At 38.9% G+C, this 17,787-nt stretch overlaps 1 protein-coding gene across 1 annotated transcript; it reads left to right on the forward strand.

The window, feature by feature from the left end:
• The first annotated feature begins 4,960 nt into the window (after positions 1 to 4,960).
• On the forward strand, positions 4,961 to 16,510 carry LOC120219769 (guanylate-binding protein 4-like). The gene is made up of 3 exons (XM_039216635.1): positions 4,961 to 5,171; positions 13,675 to 13,961; positions 15,172 to 16,510. Exons 1-3 carry the CDS (start codon positions 5,146 to 5,148, stop codon positions 15,180 to 15,182), a joined length of 324 nt encoding a protein of 107 aa, XP_039072566.1. The 5' UTR covers positions 4,961 to 5,145; the 3' UTR covers positions 15,183 to 16,510.
• The last annotated feature ends 1,277 nt before the right edge of the window (positions 16,511 to 17,787 follow it).

Below are 17,787 nucleotides of genomic sequence, written 5' to 3' on the forward strand. Positions count from 1 at the left end.
AGACTCTTGAATGCTGACAAAAACTGAGGACTGATGGATGTGGGAGGGAGGGGGGATGGGCATGGAGGAGGGCACTTGTGGGGATGAGCACTGGGTGTTATGTGGAAACTAATTTGCCAATAAACTATTTGTGAAATAAATAAAAAAAAGAATTCAAACCAGTTCAAAACTGCTATTGTCATGAAGTTTTGCCTCCTTCCTGGCTCCTTGGATAAAATATCTTTTCTTTTGTCTCTGCAACTATATCAAATGCCCAGGTTCTATCTAAACCATGGAGGCCACTACAATCCCTCGCTCCAGGTGGCTTTTCCTGTCTGACCCAACTTAGTATAAATAACTACAATGTGTCCAGTTGAGTCCTAATATGTGAGTTTGGGTGGAGCCGGTGTTTATTAAATACTTCTCTAATAAATATGTGACCAATCAAATTGTAATATACGATACAAAGAAATTACTCAGAAAATTACTTGAAATGAATGACATAATTTTCAAAATGGAAGATATTTTATTATTATATATGGGTACTTCCGTGATAAAAATAATTCACATTCATTGAAGATAAATTTATAAAGCACACAAAACTATGAAAATAAACTTTAATCTCTTTAATGTCCTAGAAATCCTGTTAATTTTAGCATACATATTCTTCTAGGGTTTTCTCTATGCTTTATTGATTTATAAGTATATTAAAAAAATAAACACCAAAAGTATGTAACACAAATTAAATTATTCTAATCAACTTTTCCAAGTTCATCTGCACGCAATAAATAGCATCATTTATCTGGAAAGGGGTTTAGAGAATGGGCAAGAAATTCAGTTTGCAAAATTCACAAAAACATTCATTTATTCCTGGAATTCTTTTTGGCTTCCTGACAATAAAGACTTTATTGGTCACCAGAAAAAGCAGCTCATTTCTCTGCATTAGTCTGATTTCAAAGTAGCCCTGCCCGACCCTCCCTTTTAGTCCACTTATCTTAATAGAAAATAAACGATTAGATTTTGTCCTGAAATTGACACCAGAACCAGAATTTAACCCCCATGAAGAAGGGAAGGATAACCTTTAGACCTTATCACTTACAAAATATGAATGAGGCTGACAGGAGTGGGCAGCCAGGGGGAACTGGTGAGTTCTCCCAGTCTCAGTTTCTCTGAGAGTTCCATAGAGCCCCCAACTCTGTTGACAGGCTGGTCATGTTCTCAGCCTGTATTCCCGTTAGCTTGGATAAGAATCTGAATTTTAGATGAGCCATTAAGTCATTCATATTTACCACAAAAGTGTCCAAATTATATTTATTAACTGTGACATAAAGGAGGCAACAGTTTTTTCCTTTCTTTTCCTTTCCCTTCCCCTTTCCTTTTCTTTTTCTCTTTCCCTTTTTCTTTCTCTTTCCCTATCATATATATATATTATTATTCTGAAATATATTGTTCTGATCATATATATATACACGTGTGTGTGTGTGTATATATATACAGATGTATATGTATACGTGTGTATACACTGCTGACCTTATATAATGAATTTGGAAGTTCCTTCCTTTTCTATTTTCTATTTTCTATTTTTTGGAATAGTTTGAGAAGAATAGGTATTAACTCTTCTTTGAATGTTTGGTAGAATTCACTTGTGAAGCCACCTGGTCCTGAACTTTGTATGTTAGGAGTTTTTGCATTACTGATTCAATTTCATTGAATGTAATTGATCTGTTCAAATTTCCTATTTTTTTGAGATTTGGTTGTGGGATATTATAGGCTTCTAGAAATTTAGCCATTTTGTCTAGGTTGTCCAATTTGTTGGCATATACTTTTTCATATTTTCTCATAATCCTTTGTATTTCTGTGGTGTCATTTATTATTTCTGCCCTTTCATTCCTGATTTTGTTTATTTGAGCCCTCTTTTGTTTTTTGATGAGTTTGGCCACAGGCTTATCAATTTTGTTGATCTTTTCAAAGAACCAGCTCCTAGTTTCATAGATCTGTTCTACTGTTTTTTGTTTTTTTTTAGTTTCTATTTTGTTTATTTCTCCTCTACTCTTTATTATTTCCTTCCTTCTACTTGTTTTGGGTTTTGTTTTATTGTTCTTTTTCTAGTTCTTTTAGAAATGGACTGTGGTTTCATTTTCATTTCTGTCCGTGTGTTTTTTTCTTTCCCCTTTCATTTTTTAGTTGACCCAGTCATCATTTAGTAGCCTGTTATTTAACCTCCATGTAATTGTACTCTTTATAGAGGTTTTTCTTTTTTTCTTTTTAAAAAATGTTTTATTATTTATTTTTAGGAGAGAGAGAGAGAGAGAGATAGAGCACGTGTGGGGGAGGGGCAGAGAGAGAGGGAGACACAGAATCTGAAGCAGGCTCCAGGCTCTGAGCTGTCAGCACAGAACCCGATGCGGGGCTCCAACCCACAAACTGTGAGATCATGACCTGAGCCGAAGATGGATGCTTAACCAACTGAGCTACCCAGGTGCCCTTATAGAGTTTTTTCTTGTGCTTAATTTCTAGTTTCTTAGTTTTGTGGTCAAAACAGATGCATCATGTGATTTCAACCTTTTTGAATTTGTTAACATTTATTTTATGGACTAATATGTGATCTACTCTGGAAAAAGTTCCATGTGCACTTGAAAAGAATATGTATTCTGCTGTTTTAGGATGGAATATTCTGAATATACCTGTTAAATCCATCTGGTCCAATGTATCAAAACTATTGTTTCCTTGTTGATTTTCTGTTTGGATATCTGTCCATCGATATAAGTGGGGTGTTAAAGTCCCCTACTATTATTATATTACTATTAATTGTTCCTTTATGTTTGTTATTAACTGCTTTATGTACTTGAGTGCTTCCATTTGGGGTGCATAAATACTTATAATTGCTATATCTTCTTATTGGAGTGTCCCCTTTATGATTATATTGTGCCCTTCTCTGTCTCTTGTTACAGTGTTTATTTTAAAGTCTATTTTGTCTGCTACAAGTATTGCTTGCCTGGCATTCTTCTTACATTCATTTTCATGAAAAATGTTTCTCTATCTCCTCCCTTTCAATCTGCATGTGCCTTTAGGTCTGAAATGAGTCTCTTGTTGGCAGCATTTAGATGGGTCTCATTTTTTCATCCATCTGTCATTCTATATTATTTGATTGGAGAGTTGAATCCATTTATATTCAAGATAATTATTGATAGTATGTAATTATTGCCATGTTGTTACTTGTCTTATTTATTTATTTATTTATTTATTTATTTATTTATTTATTTATAGTTCTTCTCTGTTCCTTTCTTCCCCTCCTGTCTTTTCTCATAAGTTGGCTTTCTTTTATGAGATACTTGGGTTCCTTTTTTTTTTATTTTTTGCATATCTTTTACTGTTTTTTTTATTTTTGGTTACCATTAAGTTTGTATGTAACATCTTCTGCACATAGACCCTATATTAAGTTGATAATTGCTTAAGTTTGACCCATTCACTACTCCTTTCCCCTCCCCACCTATGTTATAGGTATATGGTGTCAGACTTTACAACCTTGTATTTTACAAGTCCCTTGACTGATTTTTACAGATATACTTATTGTTGCTGCTTTTGTGCTTCCTCCTTTTCTTACTCTTACTTATGATTTTTCCTTTCTGCTCGGAGTCCCTTTAACATTTCTTGTAGGGCTGGTTTAGTGGTCATGAATTCCTTTAACTTTTGTTTGTCTAGAAAACTCCTTATCTCTCCTTCTACTCTGAAATGATACTCTGCTAGATAGAGTGTTCTTGGCTGCAGAATTTTTTCTTTTCAGCACTTTTAATATATCATGCCATCCCTTCTTGCCTGAAAAGTTCCTACTGAAAAATCCGTAGATAGCCTTATGAGATCCCTTGTATGTAACTGTTTTCTTTTTTTTCCTTGCTGCTTTTAAAATTCTTTATCACTACTTTGTACCATTTTAATTACTATGGATTTGGTGTAGACTTTCTTCGGTTGGTTTTGGTGAGGGGTCTCTGTGGATCCTGGATCTCAATATCTGTTTCCTTCCCCAGATGCAGGAAGTTTTCAGCTACTGTTTCTTCAAATAAAGGTTCTGCCCCTTTTCTCTCTCTTCTCCTTCTCAGATCCCTATAATGCAAATGTTATTATGCTAATAGTGTTGCTGGGTTCCCTAGATCTGTTCTCATTTTGCATAGTTCTTTTTATCTCTCACCTACTCACCTTGCTTACTTTCCATTATCCTGTCCTCCAGGTTGCTGATTTGTTCTTCTGTTTTCTCTAGTCTGCTATTTATTCCACTTAGCATATTTTTAATTTCATTCATTGTGTTCTTCATCTCTGATTCTTTTTAACCTCTTTTTTAAGGGTCTCATTGATGTCCTCCACTCTTTTCTCAAGTCCAGTGAGTATCTTTATGATCATTACTTTAAATTGCCTATCAGGCATATTGCTTATCTCCATTTTACTTAGGTCTCTTGCTGTGATTTTATCCTATTCTTTCATCTGGGACACATTAGTCTGTCTCCTCATTGTGTGTACCTTTCCATGTGTGTCTCTGTGTATTAAGAAAGTTGGCTATGTCTCCTGATCTTGAAAGTAGTGCCCTTATGAGTAGGAGGTCCTGTGGTGCCTTGCCATGCAATGTCCCTCATTTATTGGAACCTGGCACTTCAGGGGTATCTTCTATGCGTGCTATATGTGCCCTACTATTGTGGCTGAGCCCCTGTTTCCTTCAGTCCCATCGTCTCCAGTGGCTTTCTTTGTCTGTTGGGAACAGTGTTTCATCCTTGTGGTGTTCATAGACCAATCTTAGGCTCCCTTGGGCTTCGGTTGAGTCAGACCAGGAGTTTGCCAGTGATGCAGCTGCACCAAACTGTAAGGAGCTTTCCCTGTGTTGTCCCCTGAGAAGCTTCCTGTGGTGGGTGGAGGCTGCAGTCAGATAAGCTGTCTTCCCGCAGCCCGTTGCTGGGGCCACAGTCTGACTGATGTATGTGTGTGTGATTATCTTTCTCTTTTCCTGGGGTAGGGCAGTGCTGGCCTCTGTTGCAACTGCTTGCAAACTGCCAGGCTTGTGGCCCCACTTTGGACGGGCTCTGGCCAAGAGCACGCTGGAGGGGGCGGATTCAGAAGATGTAAGGGCAGGGTGTGTGTGCGCAATTTTAACAAGGTTTGCATGCTGGTCCTCTGCGAGATATGCCACTGCCACCAGGACCACGCTGGTAGGTTGGAGGGCATGGATCGGCAATGTGTGTAGGTAGGGAGATGTGGTGTAACCAAAGCTGCCTTGGTCCTTAGAGTGGGGACCTGCAGTGCTGGGACTGAGGCAGGCCTGGCTGAAGGGGCTGGACAGGGTGATGGTATGAGCCAGTTAGGTGGGGAGTGCTGGTGCCACACTGGTTCATGTGGGTGGCTGTGTGTTTATGCTGTGGGGTGGGAGAGGAAAATGGCACTGGTCACCTCTTTTCATCCTAGAGGGGTCTCCCACAGATCTCTGTCCCATTCATCCTCTGATATTAGTAAATAAGTCTCCTTCCTGTATGCCCGGGGTGTTTTTCAAACTGTTGCGTCTATGCTATACTTCTGTGGGCTGTTTGTTGTGCTATCTCTTTAAGGGTGGGGACTCAGTTTCCTCTCACCAGCCTGACTCTCACAGAGCTGAGTTTATTGATTTTTAAAATTCTGTTGGTTGCGAGAACCCACAAAATTTGGACCCTCTGGTTTTCAAAGCAAATGTTATGGGGATTCATCTTCCCCATACCAGCTACCCAGTGTGAGAGTCTACTTCTCTCCCTTCTCTGTGCTTCTGACAGTCTGGCAGGTCCATTTACCTCCCCACAGCATTTCCACCCTTCCTACCCTCCTCAGTGTGGCCTTTTCTCTGTATTTAGTTGTGGAGTTTTTTCTTCTAGCCCTTGGGTGGTTTTCTGGGTTATTTACACTGATGTGAGTATCCATTATATCTAGCCGTATCGATGAGAGGAAGGGAGCTTGGGGTTCTCCTAATCTACCATCTTCCCAGCCATCTATAACAATGCTTTATTCCTGAAAAGTTCTGAACACATGTATTAAGGGGCATTTCCAGCAGTGTAGATTAACAACAATCTACTCACATATATATTTACCACCACCAATGAGCTATTACAGGTACTGGAAAGAGAAGAAACTAAACTACCTAATGATTTTGATTTCACAGACTGGATCTTGGGATCAAGGGAGAAGATACTCATTCCAACTGTCTCACTTGCAAGGCACCCAATCTGTTCTTTGGGGAATGGGGTTAGGGCAAGGCGAGGGATGACTAAGAGTCTGAGCTATACCTTAGATACCTAGGATTACCATCAATGATGTGGCCTAAAATAAATATGTTGAGTTAGGGGTGGAAGAGGTAGAAAGCACAGCTGGCTGAACCTGTAATAAAGGACATAAAATAGAGGGACCATCAGAGATTCTCGAGGAAGGTCACAAGAGACCCTTTTTTCTTTTCTTAAGTTCGTAAATACAAAATGCTAGTATCCAGTATCCTTCAAGTTCATATCCTAAAAATATTAAGTCCTCCTAAATTTTTGTTTCCATTCTGCTCCCCAGGGCCTAAGTATAGTAACTGCTGAACTGAAAGCAGACTTTGAGTTACTCACAGTATCAATTCCTTTTCCTTTTTTCTATATTTCTTCATGCCAGCAATACCCAAAGTATTCATTCTGTTGTTTTCAGCTTTATGTCACAATAACTACTGTCTTTTCCTTGTTTATGAATTCTAATGCCTATAAATCTTGATTCTAAAATTTTTTTTCCTTTTATCCTCAGATTTGCTTAGCTGAGGAACTTCACTAAAAATATTCCTGACCTGAAACTGCTTAGTGTCTATGTTTTCAGGAACCCCATGCAAATCTGGATATCATCAGGTTTCTTTTCCTTCTCTGTACACTGCATGATTCCTGTCTGGGAATGTCTGTTAAGACCCCTGAACTGCAAACACTAGGTGACAGACAAATAACACCTTATTTCTAAGCAAGGTGCTCAAATAGTTTTTCACAGTTGTAAATGTATTAATTTATGGAACATGAAACAACATTATTCCAATTCTATCAAACTTGTTATTTGCTAACTTCTACCAGTTTAGGAAAACTTTCTGATTACAATCTGTCTCTTACTAATATACTCTTATCAATACACCAATGCACTCCTCTGTAATTAGACTTACTTAATATCATATTTTAAAACAAACACCTTGTAACAATTACAAACAATGGGTGCTGAAGGAAGTACTCTTACTTTATGTTTTCTTTTGCTATTTTACTTCAACACTTAAATATTTACATCCTCAAGAATGAAATCTGGCCATGTGTAGCAACATGGATGGACCTTGAGGGTGTTATGCTGAGCGAAATAAGTTAGGCAGAGAAGGACAAATATCATATGTTTGCACGTATAGGAGGATTAGGAGGAACTTGACGGAGGAACAAGGGGGAGAAGAAGGGGGGAAATGGTGGGGGAAAGGGAGAGATGCAAACCATGAGAGACTCTTGAATGCTGACAAAAACTGAGGACTGATGGATGTGAGGGGGAGGGGGGGATGGGCATGGAGGAGGACACTTGTGGGGATGAGCACTGAGTGTTATGTGGAAACTAATTTGACAATAAACTATTTGTAAAAAAAAAAAAAATTGACTTAACTCAAAAAAAAAAAATTTACATCCTCATGATCCAAGAGGACTTTCTGATCATAGGAAATACTCTGATTACTCTGTCTTGTGTAATAGGGTCATCCCTCCTCTAAAATTAACATCTGTTGATAATCCCTCCAGGATAAACTGGAGAAGCTGTGATTATTCTGGCTTGAGATTATCTACCACTTGGATAATCACCATGGCCACAGAGGCAAGGTCAAGAAGTTGGCCGCTCACATTCAAAACATGGGTTTAAGGAGAGAAGAAGTTAATTTTTGAGTTGAGTGACATGGCCAATAAACACTTTAGTGAGATGACCAGCCATTCCAATTGGAGTTCACTATTACTCTTACTAATAGAAAGTTAATTATTAATTATTATGTGCCCAATGCTTTAAGGATATTAACTCATTAATTCTCATCACAAGACTAAAAAATTGGTCCTATTATTATTACTATTCTGTAGATGAGAAAACTAAGACAGAAAGAAGTTAGCTAAATTACTGAAGGTCACAAAATCACAGGATGTAAAAATGCAATTTGAAAACATGCATCTTGGTTCCAAACTTATGCTATTATGAACTATACTATATTACATATATATAATATATATTTTACTATATTATTTTTCTATGGTCAACATATCCTACTGAATAGTCTGTGATTCTATGATCATATATATATTATATATATATAAAATGTTTTATTTATTTATTTCTGAGAGAGAGAGAGAGAGACAGCATGAGCAGGGGAGGGTCAGAGAGAGAGGGAAACACAGAATCCAAAGGCAGCCTCCAGGCTCTGAGCCAGCTGTCAGCACAGAGCCCGACGCGGGGCTCAAACCCAGGAACCGTGAGATCATGACCTGAGCTGAAGTCAGACACTTAACCGACTGAGTCACCCAGGTGCCCCACTATGATTATATTTTAAGAGGTGCAGCTGACTCTGGTTACCTCCCCATCAAAAAGGAAAAAAAAAGGTTCTGTTCTATTCTTTCTACTTAGTGCATGGCCATTCACCTAGAGACCATATTTCCTATACTGCAGCCAGGTATGTCCAAGTGTTTTCGTTTTCATAAACAAAATATGAGTACACATGGAATATACCATATTTCAGTCTGGGCCTTCAAATATTGAATAAGTATTCTGACATTCTCTTTTCCTGTCTCAAGATCTGGAGTCCAGATATGTGCCTCAGAAACCTAGAAAATTTCAAGAGTGAAAAAAAAAAAAAGAAATTTCAAGAGTAACATGAAATACTCTTTCATATTTGTAAACATTGTATTTTAGAGTCCTTTTTTAAAAGCGATATAGACATTAACCTTCATTAGTATAAAAGATGAGCAAAATGAATAGAGATCTTTAAATTTCCTGCAGGAAATCTCAAAAGACATAGTAAGAGAGAAAGAGAAAGGAAACTCTGAACTGAAATTTTAAATGTGCAGGGAATAATTGCTTCATTTGGGGGAGGGAATAAAAAGGGACAACTTCATCAAAATGTATAATTATGATCTAAGATTTCAAGTGACTATTCATTTCTACCAGTAAGGCTCTTTTTCACTCACTCAGACTGTAAGTACCACACAGACTCATGAGGAGAAGCTCCATATATGTCAGCGGTAATGACACTTGCTATCTGATGTGAATTGAGCCATATTGCTCTTCTCTTCAAAGAAAGCCAACCCTAAAGGCAATTTTGGTTTATTCCCACAATTACTACAATTTAGAGAGAGAAAGGACTTCATTTTCTAATCCAACTATATATCCTCTTATTTTATGATGCACTTCCCTCAAAAAGAAATTAATAAGTAAGTCCACATTTGCAACCAGAAACTTGATATTGTAAAAATATTGTCTGCTACATTTTCTACTGCCTACTTCCACCTATGCAACCACCTATGTCCATCTATTCTCTGCTTATTTGTACCCTCTACAGAGATATTCTGTCTAATCACCCCTTCTTGAGTCTCCAAGAGGCAGTGAAAATATACCCCACAATATGCAGAAGCAGATGCAAGTGTGTGAACAGTGGGGGAGAAACAATTGTTTAAATGTGAGGAGCCATTCTCCCAAATTGCAGACACAGTATCTGGTTGTTACCTTTGTTCATCTATGTTTTCTGATTGTTTTATAAAAACACTGATTGTTTATCAAACTGAATACTTGAGAAACAAGTGAAACAACTGAAACTTCTCTAAGGTACTATCCAAGAAATCTCTAAGAAGTAAGCTATTGAAATAATTTTAATATATTCTTTATCATGTGTAGCAAGGACCCTGAAGTCAGTGGGGAGCAGTGCATGCAGAAACGTTTGTGTGAAACTCTTCCAGGGTGAGAACTGGAGGGAAGATAGACAAGTGGATTGTCTTAGGACTCCTGAAACCTGAGCAGGGAGAAAGTATGGACTTTCCAACCCCCTTTCACTCATATACATTCTGTAGTCCACTGATAGCCACATAACTGTCCTAAGTAGTTCAGAACAGCAAGGATTACTTTTACTTTTGATTCTGGTGTCCTCCTCAGGTTCCCTGAATATGTGGCTGTTATATCCAGATTTGACGTTGTTTCAGGAAGAGCCTTGTGCCCCTGTTGACTTCTTTAAGCAGAGCCTCAATACCAGTCCTGGATTGTTTTATTACAGGACTTACAAGTAAAAGGTTACAAAAAAGTTCATAACAAAGCTTTCATCTTCTTGAAGCCATACTTTGCTGGTTCTTCTCTATTACTTACAGATGAATAATAGTGAACCTAACTCTAGATGAGCCTGGCTCTAGCTATTATAATTTCTAAGAAACTTGGAAGGCAATGACTGTATTTTCACATTTGTAACCCCAGAACTGAGTGCCATAGCTGACCATAACAGGTGCTCATCAAATATCTGATGAGCAGTAGAATAAAGATAATAAGTAGGGCTGGATGTCATAAAAACTGAGATGAACTGAATTCTTTGATGAGGTGTTGAAAAATAAAGGTTTGTCTAGAAACAATTTAATGGCTGCAGGATGAAAAGCAGACACTGCAAAAGTAACAGCAACTGCTTGGTTATACTGGCACATGGTAAACCTGCTATGTGATAAGCAATATAGTACGCCAATACTTCATTTATAAGGGGCTTAAGGGATAAAAAATTTTGGTAAGAAAGTTAATTTCAAGTAAGTTTTTGTGTCACTAAGTGTAGCAAGAGACAAAGAGACCAGTGTTTACTTCTGGATTCTGCATCTCACTGTAACAATTTTTGTCAAGTGTGTCAGCCCTAATCTACTATTATTTATCTACAAAGGAGAAATCAATACCTTTAACCTTTAGGGTTTTCCAAGAGCCAATAAGATCATGTGATTAAGACAACTGGACCAAGGCTGACCCAGTAATAAATAAATGTTAAGCAGCATCAGAATGCTATTAAAGAAGTAAATCTTTGGAGATAGGTGATACCCCATGAGTCATCACTAGCAAGTAAGGCCATGATGAAGAAAGCAGTGCCATCTGCCAGGGCTATAAAGCTATAAAGCTTTATACAGCTAAGAAGCTGTAGTCATCAAAGCAGTATGGTACCGGCCTAAAACAGACACAAAGACCAATAGACCTGAATAGAGAGTCGAGAAATAAACCCACACTTATGTGGTCAATTGATCTACAACAAAGAAGGCAAGGTTATTATTGCAATGGGAAAAAGACAGTCTCTTCAACAAATAAATGGTGTTGGGATAGTTGGACAGCTACATGTGAAAGAATGAAACTGGACCACTTTCTCAAGTCATACACAAAAATTAACTCCAAATGGATTATAGACCTAAATGTGAGATGTGAAACCATAAAATTCCTAGGAGAAAACATAAGTAGCAATCGCTTTGACATCAGCCATAGAAATATTTTCCTAGATAGGTCTCCGTTAGCAAGTGAAACAAAAGCAAAATTAAACTACTGAAATTACACCAAAATAAAAATCTTTTGCACAGTGACTAAAACTGTCAACAAAACAAAAAGACAACCCACAAAATGGGAGAAGATATTTGCAAATGATATATCTGATAAGGAGTTAATATACAAAACATACAAACAACATATACAACTCAACACCAAAATCAGTCCAATTAAAAATGGGTAGAAGACATGAATAGACATTTTTCCAAAGAAGACATACAGATGGCCAGCAGACACATGACAGGATGCTTAACCTCACTCATCATCAGAGAAACCCAAATCAAAACTTCAAAAGATATCACCTCACAACTGTCAGAATGGCTACAATCAAAAACACAAGGAAAAAATATTGGCAAGAATGTGGAGAAAAAGGAATCCTGATGCGCTGTTGGTGGGAGTCCAAACTGGTACAGCCACTGTGGAAAACAGTACGGAGTTTTCTAAAAAAAATTAAAAATAAAATTATCCTGGTAATTCCACTACTGGGTATTTACCCAGAGAAAATGAAAACACTAATTTGAAAATACGTATGCATCCCTATGTTTATTGTAGCATTATTTAAAATAACCAAAATATGGAAGCAACCCATTGATAGATAAATGGATAAAGACAACATGGTACATATACACAATGGAATATTACCTGGCCATAAAAAAGAATGAGCTCCTGCCATTTGCAACAACATGGATGGATCTAGAAAATAAAATACTAAGTGAAATAAGTCAGTCAGAGAAAGACAAATACCTACGATTTCACTCATATGTGGACTTTAAGAAACAAAATAAACAAATTAAAAAGAAACAAATGAAAAACTCAGACTCTTAGAGAACAAATGGGATTGCAAGAGGGGAAGTGGAGGGTGGTGAAATAGGTGAAGGGGATTAAGAGTACATTTACTGTAATGAGCACTAGTATAGAGCTGTGGAATCATTATATTCTACATTTGAAACTAATATAATACCATATGTTAATTATGCTTGAATTTAAAAAGTTCATTAAAAATTTTCTTTCCAATAATAGCTCATTCATGAGTTTGATTTGCAATTTGTGTGAACATGTTAAAGAAGTTCTATGAGCACAGAAGACTCTAAAGATTGAAAATCCCCACCCATAAAGTCTGTAGCTGCTTTGTCCCGAGAATGTGCTTACTGGAACCCTGTTTTCTTTCTTCCCTAGGTTAGAATCCCAAAGCTAAAAATTCCAACACAGTATATCAAATGTTATTTCAAAAAAAAAAATTGTTTTGTCTTTGGCCAGTCAAAACATGAAAAGGAACTCCTATTCCATACTGGATATATTTTGGAAAAACAACTGAATCCTGAGTTCCATAAACAGTCAAATCATTTCTGTTCTTATATCTTTACCCACACAAGGGCTAAGACCCTCAGGAAAAAAGTCAAGGTTACTAAGAACAGTGAGTCTCCTTTTCCAAAATCATATTTCTCTGTGGCCTTATATGTGTTGACTATGGAATTATGATATGTGCCAGTCAGTAGGTTTGTATCATTTTATATATGTGTCTACTTAAAAATAAATATTCATACCCCAGAGAGAAATGTGTTTTAGTAATGATCTCTCATCATGGGATTAACAAATCCCTTTCTAAAACCCAACATGTCACTGATATCTGGGGTTCCCATATAGAAGAAAAATGTAACAATTGATAATAAAATCACTAACTGGGTATAAAGGACTGTTTTCTCAGAGGAAATTCTATATAACGTGTTTTTTCCAAAGGAGACTACTTGGAAGTTTAAACCAGTCCAAAATAAATGTTACTTTCTGAGTCCCTGGAAATCGATGGAAAGTTTAAGAACTAGGAGTAAACTATGTGAATTACCCTAAGCTGTCTACCTAGATGGTCTATTTTTCTCTTAACTTGTGTTAAGGAGAGATCATTTTTCTCAGACACCTCTGATTAAGTTAGATGAAGGTAGGTTTTTATCTCCCCCCCCCAATGTTATAGCCTAGAGTAAAATACAATTAATGAATAAATGAAGTGAAAGGGGAAACAAATGTGGTGATAATATTAGTAAGCAGGTGTGTATGGTTCTAGAACTGTAATTTCAGTTCTCAGAATCTTGAGTCTCACTGACTGAGAAATTGATATTTAACACTATTTTCCGCTTTATTCAGTGGTGAGGACTCTGGTGGTGACCTACATGGATACCATCAAGAAGGGAGAAGTTCCTTGCTTGGAGAAGCAGTGTTGGTGACAACACTGGCCCAGCGTGAGAACTCAGTGGCCGTGCAGAAGGCAGCCGACCACTACAGCGAGCAGATGGCCCAGCGAGTGAGGTTCCCCACAGACACGCTCCAGGAGCTGCTGGATGTGCATGCGGACTGTGAGAGGGAAGCCATTGCAGTCTTCATGGAGCATTCCTTCAAGGATGACAAGCGGGAGTTACAGAAGACTTGTGGTGCTTTTGAAACGCCCAGAGTACGAGAGACCCCAAAAACAGACCACCAGAGACCAGAGTCAAAGCCAATCGGCAAGGGTTGTTTATTTGCAGGTTCGAACCCGGACCTCCGCGCACTCGTTGCAGGTGACGCTGAGAGGCCCTGAACAAAGTCTTTGCAGCCTTTTTATAGACAGGAGTAAACAAGTCGTGGGGAGGGACAGGGGATCTCTATGGTTACAGGTTTGTCATTGGTTGATATTTAAATATGAACATATATTATATTTGATTGGTTCCCGCCATCAGGTTTTTGGCAGGATCCAATTACAACATTTAGGATACCTTTGAATTTAGCCAATCATAGAGCGAGTCTAGAGTCTTGTTCGGCGACTAACAGGTTAACTTCTCTCTCTCTAGGCCTTTCCTTCAGTAAGGCGGAGGGTGGCCGCTGGCCTTTCCTGATTGAGTGTTGCCAGGGTAGTGTGGTGGAGTGATGTGGTGGGCAGTTTCTCCGGTCTTGGGCAGTGTGCTGCTGCCTGATAGCTCCGGGGAAGCTGAAACTCAAGCCTTAAGCAATGGAAGCCTTAAGCAATGGTACAGAAGCGGAAGGAGCTAGTTAGCTTTTAGTTTCCCGTAGTGCAAGCACTTGTACGGAAGCAGAAAAGCTGGTTGAGTTTTTGGTTTAGTTTGTCTAGGCCCCTCACTCCAAGGAGCCGGCACCGATGCAAGTACAAAAGGGTCTTTATTACAAGCTTGAGTAGGGGCTCACCCAGCCTGCTGGTGTCATGGCAGCAAGGTGAAGCCAAGAACAATAGCGAACAGGGTTTTTGAGGAGTAAGGGATGGGGGTGTTACAATACATGTAGCATCATCATATAAACACCAATTACAATTACAGCTTTGACCATTCAGTGTCTGTGAGATGTTCATTACTTTTGGTGGGACCCAATCATGACTTTTGAGAATCTTTGAAAATGACCAGTTGTGAGGTGAGTTTAAAGGGCCCACATGGGGTTCAGACAAGCAGTGAGAAATTGGCTAGTTTGTATCTGCAGTTTCCAGCCTTGACTCAGACCATAGGAATGTTTCTTTTTTTTCTTTTTGATCAGCTGAACTGAGGGCGGTCCGAGGATGGCTTTAGCCTTGAACAGTCTGAGGCTTTTCCTGGGACTGGGACTGGGGCTCCGTGCAGCCCGAGGTTTCTCTTAATGGAGGACTTAATTTTTGGCTCTTCACTTTGTCTTAGCATTGGTTCTTCCTGATTCTTGCTCTTCTAACATGATGCCCAGAGTTCTACATATTCAGTCCATAGCTCATGTCTTATTTGTGTTAAGTAGTATGGACTCTCATAGACAGAATTCTAGAGGACTCTACTTCCATCTTTTTTCTCAAAGCTTGGGAAACTTATTAGGATTTTCCAGATCTCTCAAGCAGAATCGGCATTGATTTCACCTTTAGTGAACAGTGGCATGGTTCCAGAACTCGCTCAAGTCACTCTTGTGCTGGAGGCTCTTTAGGTATACTCACTCCTATTCCCAGATATTAATTCCCTGGACACACTCACTTAGCAAGTTATCCTTTATGTTTACTTTTGTTTTAGTTGTGTCATTATACTATTGAAGATAGAATCACAGGATGCTACAACCTCTAGGAACTACAGAGAATAGATCATGCAATTTCAACACTTTACAGATGAAAAATTTGACACCCAAGAGGTTTAGAAGCTTTAGCAAGACTTGCAGAGAGAATTTTTGGAGTTGGAAGTAAAACTCCTGGTTCTAGCTGCCTTGATTATGTTGCTTCACTAGAATGCTTTTCTTGAGAGGACCACAGTTAGACCAGCCATTTAGTAGATTCTTTGGAATTTGATCTCCTCTGTTCCTTTCTTCTGGTGACATCCCTGTATATTTCCTTGAATGAAATCATAAAGGATAAGCAGGAGGCTTTTTTTGGTTGCAGAACAAAGAGGCATCTGTTGAATGCTGCCAAACTTAACTTGATCAGCTTTCGAAGGCCCTAATAGCAAGTATTTCAGCAGGAACTTTCTCTGTTCCTGGAGGGCACAAGCTCTTACAGGGAAGCAAAAGAAAAGTAGTGAATGGAACTATTTGCAAGTGCCCAGGAAAGGAGTGAAGGTGAGAAATACAAGGAGCATGGGAAGCCAACAGAAGACACTCAAGGGGCCTCCAGAAAAATCTGAGAGCACAGCACCAGCTGTGAGTGATAAGATGGCATGGGGATATCAGGGCAGATTTAGCTTTTCAGGTCGACTATGTGTTATATACTCCTTAGGAGAGTGGAAATGCCCATTCCCAAAAAAAGGAGTTTGGATTTCTGAAATCCACGTGAGACAGAGCAGAAATTATTTATCTCTTCATCCAACAGTATGACCGTCCTTGTGCCAAGTGCTGAGGATTTATGATGTAAAGTTAGAATCTTTGCACTCAAGGCTGATCAAAGTGAGAGAGTCATACAAATAGACAATTGCACAGAGAGCGAGAACACTTATGAACCTATGATCCTGGGCTGCAACGCTGGTAGTAATAAAATAATAAACCATATACTGAACTATTATTGCCTATAGTCATAGTGTTCAGCTCCTTCTCTAGAGATTTTAATTTAATCCTCCAAAAAATGTTATGAAGCATCTACTCTTATTACCTACATTTTAGATGTGAACTAACAGAGTCAGGTTAAATAATTTGCTTAAAGTCACAAATCTAGTGGGTAGCAAGGGAGGACATCTGCATAGATTACGGTCTGCATTTCACATTGGCATACAGCCTAGGAAACTTCCCCAAAGAGAAAGGGGATATATACTTTGGATATATATCTGTATGTGTTGTCCAGGTTGAGATGTTATCCAAAGGGAAGAGCCTTAAGTAAACATGCAAATATATGGAAGCACCAGAGATTTTGGGTTTGTACAGCTGCATATAATTTGTTTTCTTTTTTTTTTTTAATGTTTTATTATTTTCTGAGAGAGAGTGTGAGTCGGGGAAAGGTGGGGGGGTGGGCACAGGATACGACATGGGCTCTGTGCTGACAGCAGCAAGCCTGAGGTGGGGCTCGAACTCACAAACCACAAGATCATGACCTGAGTCGAAGTTGGACGCTCAACCAGCTGAGCCACCCAGGCACCCCCAGCTGCACATTATTCTAACTGGCTGAAGCCTGAGCGGGGGGAGGAGGAGGGAAGGAGCTCTGGGGGATGATATGGAGGGAGATATGGAGAGTCTCTGGTCACGTAAGGAGATTGAACATTTTGTTGGGGGTTCCTGGAATATTTTAAGTAGAAAGTAAAACTGACATGGAATTTGTATAGAACAAATCATCTCAGTGGAAATCTAAGTCCTTTGCTCCTTCTTAATCCCTCGGGCAAATGAGGTCCTCTCGACCTTCTTGAAGTCACACCCCACCATAGAGAAATCCAGCCTGCAGGCAGATAAAGCCCTCACCTCTGGAGACAAGGCCAGAGTAGGCAAGGGGCAGGGCTCTACTCTCAGATGGGTAGGCTCCTGCAGTGCCCTCTGCCAGGCTGAGCAAAGATCTTTCCAAAACAATGAGCTCCTTCCAAAACAATGAGCTCCCCCTTCTTCTCTGCCATGAACGCTCCTCTGAACCTGAAAATAATAAGCAGAGTTGTAGCTGTACATCAGCCACACAGTCAAGGCCACTCCCATCATATTCTCAAACCTACTATTGATGGTGTGCTCACACTCTCCTTCAAAAAATTTGATTTGGTTTCTGATCTCTGGTCATTGTCCTGGTACAGCAGGAAGGAAGGGATGAAAGTTAAAGCAAAATTGAAGAGGGAAGCATTACTGTCATTCATTGCATTTGATTCACTG

Source organism: Hyaena hyaena, unplaced genomic scaffold (genome assembly GCF_003009895.1).
Source record: "Hyaena hyaena isolate Hyena2069 unplaced genomic scaffold, ASM300989v1 scaffold_648, whole genome shotgun sequence".
Taxonomy (NCBI): domain Eukaryota; kingdom Metazoa; phylum Chordata; class Mammalia; order Carnivora; family Hyaenidae; genus Hyaena; species Hyaena hyaena.